A 7302-nucleotide genomic window follows, 5' to 3' on the forward strand; every position below is an offset into this window, starting at 1 on the left:
GTTGACTCCAAACGTTTAGAGAAGTTATATTCTTTATATTTACTGCCCATTGTTAAATTGTTTCCATTTGATATATCTGGCATCAATGTGTCTCATGTTCAGCTATTTTAACTTTCTTTTCAGGTTGACAGTCAGATCATGAAAGTTGTGCAGCAAATCATGAACCAGGCCAACTCTGGCCATCAGATAATTGTCCAAAATGTTTCCATGGAAGAGAACCATGAAGAAGTAGCAGATGCAATCACCATAGCAACGCCCGATAGTCTTACTGAGCAGGTTGCAATGACACTGGCATCCAGCATCGAGGAAGGACAGGCCTTGTTGGCAGAAGGCAGCCTAGAGACCAGCCACAATACTGTCACTATGGTGGCAGCAGATGGTATTGAGATGCTAGAACATACTGATGAATATATGATTACTACTCAGGATGGAGATGTGGAAATACAGACTGTGGTAGTGGGTGAATGACAGGAGCTTTTATAGGCCCTCCCCGGTTCCCTAATAAGGGGAAATCATTAATAAAGTGGGTGCCAGAACCGTGAATACTGCATTATGTAGTTACTGCTTCACAACAGGAATCAATGTCTGGTCATTTCATTTATTGTTTCCAAGCCACAGAACGATACGTGTCACTATTACGTTACATTAATGAAACTCTCATGCTCAAGATCTTCCTGCATCATTCAAAGTGTAAGCCATTTTGCAGTGGACTGTGCCGAGATACCTAATTGCTTCATGTTGCAGCTGAGTGCTATCTAGCGCATGTGCCCAAAGGAATGCATCAACATGTAATGTAGTTACTGAATAGTGGTGGGTCTGTGACCGCAGATTGTCTGCTGATGATGAGAGCAGGGCTGGACAGAATCTGACCAACCTAAACTGGATTATTGCTGGCCATTAGTGGAGCTCCTTCTCCTGATTACTTTGTGTCTGATTCTTTACTTTCTCCTACCTCTCCTCCTTAATTTCTGTAAATAACTACCTCATGCCAAAAATGGACCCTGCCACAGATGGACCTGAGTCTAATGCTCCAGTTACTCTGCCTTATTTAAGATTCATTGCTTTACCAAGGGTTGCCAGGGGTATTAAATTGTTGAGGTAGCAGTAAGTACTGGTAACTGAAATGCCTGTATAAGAGGGGAGGATGGCACAAGGCAGGCAGTTGTGAGAAACTGACATTAAGGAGTGGCAGTAAAAAGAAATTCAGAAACAGATTCAATTAAAAGACCTTCAGGGCCCTGGTACAAAAGGAGCTAAAATTTAAAATTGTATTTTTTAAATTGAAGCTTGAAATCCAAGAAACTCCAAATGTAGTTATGAGTGGTTTCCAGTGAGACACTGGACATGATGAAATTCTTGTTGACTTTTTTTTAAAAAAAAATTCATGAAGTGTTGCTATCTTGGTGCTTCTTCAGCTCTCGTGATGGGGACCTGTAGTAACAACCACGGCAAAGAGAAACAATGTATGTATCATTAGATTGCTCATTTATTTAATAAATGATACCTCGTGGAGCTCACCTCTAAACTCTATTGGAATCCTGAAGAGAAGCTTGTATTCTGTTTCATCTCTTGAAAGGTCAGAGATTTTATTTCATTTCTATACTAGGTATGGGAGGAATAGTGAATAGAGCCACAAAAAAGTAGAATGGAAAATAACAATCCACAAAGTCTCTGCTAAAATCTCCCAGAATCCTGTGTAATAAAAGTGGAATATTGCATATTACAATGCTTCAGCCCATGTCCCTGAATAAGAATGTTTCCACACTCCACCAGATAGTTAAACAAAATGTGGCATGCTCACTTCCATTACAAGTACAGGATTCTCCATGATGGAGTGCTGTTTTCATATTGTATGATAGCTTGTTACATGTACTCAATGAGCTTACTTGTACTTTTTGGGCAATTCACGACTGACTGCCTCTGTTGTAAATAAGACTTAAGAGTTGCCTATCTTGCTGTAAATAAAAATGCAGAATTTTCTTTTTTTACAGATTCTCTACAATGGCATGTTTTCTACCCCAGAATACAGCTTATTTATCAGATATTAATCTATTTATGAACAATATTTGTAAGCCATTACTTCAGGGACATTTATCACAAAAATATTAGGATTTTTAAATTACTTTTGAAAAATATAAGGATAGATCTGTAAAAAGCGGCCTTAAGTATGACCAAAACTAACTGGATTGTGACAAAAATAATGTATGACAAATCAAAGTGATGTAAAGTGTACGTTTCATCTGACATTACCTGTCACACTTTTCAAGAAAGATTATATTGAAATTGTATAGATTGTAAAGTATCCCTTTTAAATATTACCAGCAGTGCTTTAGCTTGTTCATTTTGGTAATAAAGTGCGTGCCTGGCATACAGCAATTGCCCATTTACAGGATCATTGTTTCAGGAATTAAATAAAAGTTGCGATAGGAAGCAGAGTCCAGAATGGACACAGATATGCTCAGCTTTATCGCAGGATCTTCCTGCTGACAGACTTTTTCCCCCAGTTGCATTTGTAGTTGCTGTGGCTAACTATAGCACTGAGGCATTCATATCAGAAAGGGTTGCATCACTGTGTCCTGCATAAGAGAGACTCTCCATCAAATGGATGTGTTTATGAATGAAAATGCCATGTGGTTGTGTGTGAGAATTTTATCTTTTTACCTTAATCTGATGTTTCATTTTCAGTGTACTCAAGGCATGTACCAAGTTACTTTGCTGACCATCATTGGCATCTCACTGTGTGACCTGGTTGACCTCAAATAAAAGTGGAATTATACCATCACTCTTACCTGCAACATTTATTTCCTTTATTCTTTTATGGGATATGGGCATTTGAATTACTTGATAACTTTAAAGAGACAACTACATTGCTGTGTCTGGAGTCATCTTAGGCCAGACCTGATAAGGAGGTCAGATATATTTTGCTAAAGGTCATTAGAAAATGGGTTTTTAATAACAATTGATAGTTTCATGCTCATCATTGATGAGGCTAGCTTTAGATTAAATTACCTTTAATTTACTTTTAATCTCCCCAGTTATTGTGGTAACATTTGAACCTGTGTACCAATGCATTACCTTCTGCCTCTTGATTACTAGTCCAGTGACATTACTGCCATCACGATCTCACCCATTAACTGTCAAAAAACCTGTCTGGTGTTATCCTTTCAGTTATAGCTATCAAACAATAGCCCTTTAATTGCTAACGAGCAGATACTAGAGCATATAGTATGGAAACACACCCTTCGGTCCAACCAGTCCATGCCGAACATAATCCCAAACCAAATTAGTCCTACCTGCCAGCTCCCCATATCTCTCCAAACCTTTCTTATGCTGGTACTTATCTAAATGTCTTTTTAAATATTATACCTGTGGCTGCATCCACCACTTCCTCAGGAAGTTCACTCCATGTGAACCACCCTCTGTGTAAAAAATTTGCCCCTCCCATCTTTTTAAAATCTTTCTCCTTTCACCTTAAAAATATACCCCCAGTTTTGAAATCCCCTATCCTAAGAAAAAGACAACCAACCCTTAACCCTATCTATACCACTCATGATTTTATAAATCTCTATAAGGTCACCTCCCAATCTCCTAATCTCTAGTAGGAAAAGTCCCAGCCTTTCTTTATAACTCAAACCTTCCACACCCAGCAACATCTCAGGATAGATTGTGGGATGTGAGGCAAGGTTGAGTTTATTTTCTTTAAAGGAGGAAAGTTCAAGATTTAATTAAAATCAAGTTATGAAAAGACCTGTCAACCTTATACAGATAAATTGTTTATGCACGTCAGAGCTCCAAAATTCTGGGGTATGGTTAAGTATTAGACAGAAAGAATTGGGAGCATCTGTGGATTGAAAAACTGAGTTAATGTTTTAGGTTGTTGAATTTACTCTTGCCCACCTATATCCAGGACTCTTCTGATGTATCTGCCACTTCATTCAATGTCTTGGCCCAACAGCCTCATGGGTGCTTTATTTCTTCTTTGACCAAATGCCCAATATATTCCACGACACAGCTACACCAGGCCAATCAATTTAAAAAAATACAAGGTCATCAATCAGATATGAACATTATGGAAATCAAGTAGACCATGTTTATCATATGGGAAACAAGAGTTGTGTACTTAACTTACAACTTAACTGGGAAGAGTGTGCCGAGAATAATGACTCACTGTTCGACAAGGTGTCACAAAATGTATAGAATCCCAATGAGACCATGAGAATGGCCAATTTGCTGGACTGCTAGTCAGGACAAAAGTAAATTAATGGCAGGTTTGTTGTGAACAGAAAACAGCTATTGTAATGTAAAGTAGATTTAGACCTTTTCTTGAACTCAGAATTCTTTCTTTTGGCTGATTCGGATTTTCTTTCTCTAATCATGGGTGTGTTCTGTCTGCAAGTGCTTTTTTCTGTTACCCTAACACCAATTAAACCAACCAGTACTGTTGTAAAAACAAGGACTGCAGATGCTGGAAACCACAGACTAGATTAGAGTGGTGCTGGAAAAGCACAGCAGGTAAGGCTTTATTCCTGATGAAGGGCTTTTGCCCGAAACATCGATTTTCCTGCTTCTCGGAGGCTGCCTGACCTGCTGTGCTTTTCCAGCAATCAGTACTGTTGTAAGGCAGAACTTCCTTAACATGAAAGATTCTTGGTGTTGCTCAATCTCAAATTCACCCCCTCTCTGGCTTCATCTCTCTCCTGGTATTTCAGTTACAGCTGTACAACTTGCAGTTCAGTTTATAATCCCCACTCCCCCCACACCCCAAAAAATATTGCCTCTTACATATAACTCTGACCTTAACGGAAATAAAACACTTTTTAAATGCATTTCATGACCAGAAAAAAATAACATACACAATACAAAATAATTACATACATTCAGATTCATTCATTCTTTATACAGGCTTTAATAAAATTATTTTTATTTACTTCCCAGATTCTAAAAACTAATTCAACACAATCACATTCTTGATAATGGATCAGCTATTTATTATCTTTTCCAGCAATGTGAACAATTCATGTTGAATGAATAAGTTCCATTTGAAAAATCTTGCTTTTTGAGTCTTAAATTTCTCTCCAAAAGCTAGTGGCTTAGAGCCAGTTTGTATTAGTGTATCTGTGTAAATATGACAGACATAGACTTCAAAATATTGAAAAGCCAATAATAATACAAAGGTCTTTTCTACAGTATTTAAACTGTTTGAATTTCTTAAAAGTGACTCCGAACTTCTCTATTCCCAATTCTTCATCTTACAATAAGACTACACTTACCCACCAGTCACTAGCAACAATTGCCATTTTAAACTTTTTCATTACGTTAGAGGTGGCCATTAGAGATTGTCTTCAGCTTTTCCAAAGCTGCTTTAGTACTCTGCTGACCATACCACCTTTGTGTTTTTGAAGCAAATCTGTTAAAGGTACTGATATTGTTCTGACATTAGGCACAAATTTACAATAAAACCCATACATTCCCAGAAATCTCACGTTTTCTCATTTTTAGGAATAGGGAATTCAATCAAAGCCTTCACTTGCTGTTCTTGGCAACACTTAGCCTTGGCCTATGATATTTCTTATATAAGTCACTCTTGCTTTTGCAAATTCAAGATTTATTACTAAGATAGCTAACTGCAGTTGGGTTAAACAGGTTTCCTATTTGCTATGTTCTTGCCAGGTGTAACTGTATATTACAACATTGTTGAAATAAACTACACCATTTGGCACTTTAGCTATGTCTTGATTCATAATTCTTTTGTATTGTAGTCAGCACAAACCCAAATGGTATCACTTGACATTGATTTAACCAGTTTTATAGAGTCATAGAATCATACAACACGGAAACAGACCTTTCGGTCCACCACGTCCATGCTGGCTAAGTTCCCAAACCAAACCAAACTAGTCCCAATTGCTTGCATTTGGCTCACATCCCTCTAAACTTTTACTATTCATGTACCTGTCCAAATGTCTTTTAAATGTTATAACTGTACCTGTATCTACCACTTCTCTGGCAGTTCATTCCACGTACACATCATCCTCTGAAAATATTGCCCCTCAGGTCCCTTTTAAGTCTTTCTCCTCTCTCCTGAAAAATATGCCATCTAGTTCTGAACTCCTCTACTCTAGGTAAAATACATTTGTTATTCATTACATCTGTGCCCCTCACGATTTTATAAACCTCTAATCCAGGTCACCCATCATCCTCCTACACTCCAGTGAAACAAGTCCCAGCCTAACAAAGCCTCTCCTTAAAACTTAGACCCTTTGGTATAACAAAGGTTGATAGATTTTTATGTTAATGGTAATTGCCAGTATTCCTTAAATAGATCAATCTTTGAAAGCAATGAATCGTTGACAACCTGTCAATACAATCTTCTAACCAAGGAAGTGGGCAGGAATCTGTTATCATTATTGCATTTATTTTTCTGTAATTGTGCAGAATCTAATCAGTACATTTGGTTATGGGACTAACATCACTGGTGAACTGCTTTGGCTCAATTCAATCAACTTATTTTCTTGTTAGCATGTGCTGAGTCTCCATTTTGATCTAAGTATTTTTTGGGGCGAGGGGCTTAACCAATAAGGATGTTGTTTTATTGGTTCTGTTTCCCCTACTTCCACATCATATTTGGCTAGTTTAGTACATTCAGATGTATCTCTATAGATTTTCTTGAATTTCTTTCCTAAATTTTCCCATTGTCTTTCCTCGAAGTAAGCAAATAGGCTAACTATCCCAGTGTTTAAGAACTGGTTTGTCAACTTGTACAAGGTTTGCTTTGTGAACTGTCTTAGACTCTCTTTCCACCTCTTAGGACCTGGTTTTCCTCTATTGCTCTTACTACCTGACACATTTACTCTTTACCTTCCTCCCTACAATGATACTACTTTAATATGTTCAGTGACGTAACCAGTTGTTCTTGTGATCAGAAGTATCTACCAGATAAGTCAGAGTATCTCACTTTCAAAGGTTCACATTGTAAAGGTAATAACTAACACCATCTCCTATTTTAAATAATTGTCTCCCCATACTTTTATCTTTGGCTGTGAAGTTTTTAATTCCTATCCTCTTAATTCTGCACACTCACTACACTGCCTTCTCACATGCTTTGGAAGCCATCCCATGGGCACCACCAGTGATAGTTGTGCAACCCATTTTCATCCTCCATGATATTTGCCCATCCCTCATTCTAGGGGCAAAGCATCCACAATAGGGTACAATCAACTCAGATGTGTGCAGTGGACCCAGTAAAAGACCCAGTACAACCCATGGACAAAACCAACGTAGTCTACAAAATTCCATGCAAGGACT

General features: G+C 37.8%; 1 protein-coding gene across 2 annotated transcripts in view; it reads left to right on the forward strand.

Moving 5' to 3' along the window:
• e4f1 (E4F transcription factor 1) overlaps positions 1 to 1899 on the forward strand; it is a 35448-nt gene extending 33549 nt beyond the window's left edge. For both annotated transcript variants that reach the window (XM_043711739.2, XM_043711740.2), the window contains one exon: positions 124 to 1899. In XM_043711739.2, the coding sequence (XP_043567674.1) occupies positions 124 to 468 (345 nt within the window). In that variant the 3' untranslated portion in view covers positions 469 to 1899. The remainder of the gene's footprint in view (positions 1 to 123) is intronic.
• The last annotated feature ends 5403 nt before the right edge of the window (positions 1900 to 7302 follow it).

The sequence above is a fragment of the Chiloscyllium plagiosum genome, unplaced genomic scaffold (genome assembly GCF_037043375.1).
Source record: "Chiloscyllium plagiosum isolate Xiang-an unplaced genomic scaffold, Cpla_swu_hap1 HiC_scaffold_20, whole genome shotgun sequence".
NCBI classification, from domain to species: domain Eukaryota; kingdom Metazoa; phylum Chordata; class Chondrichthyes; order Orectolobiformes; family Hemiscylliidae; genus Chiloscyllium; species Chiloscyllium plagiosum.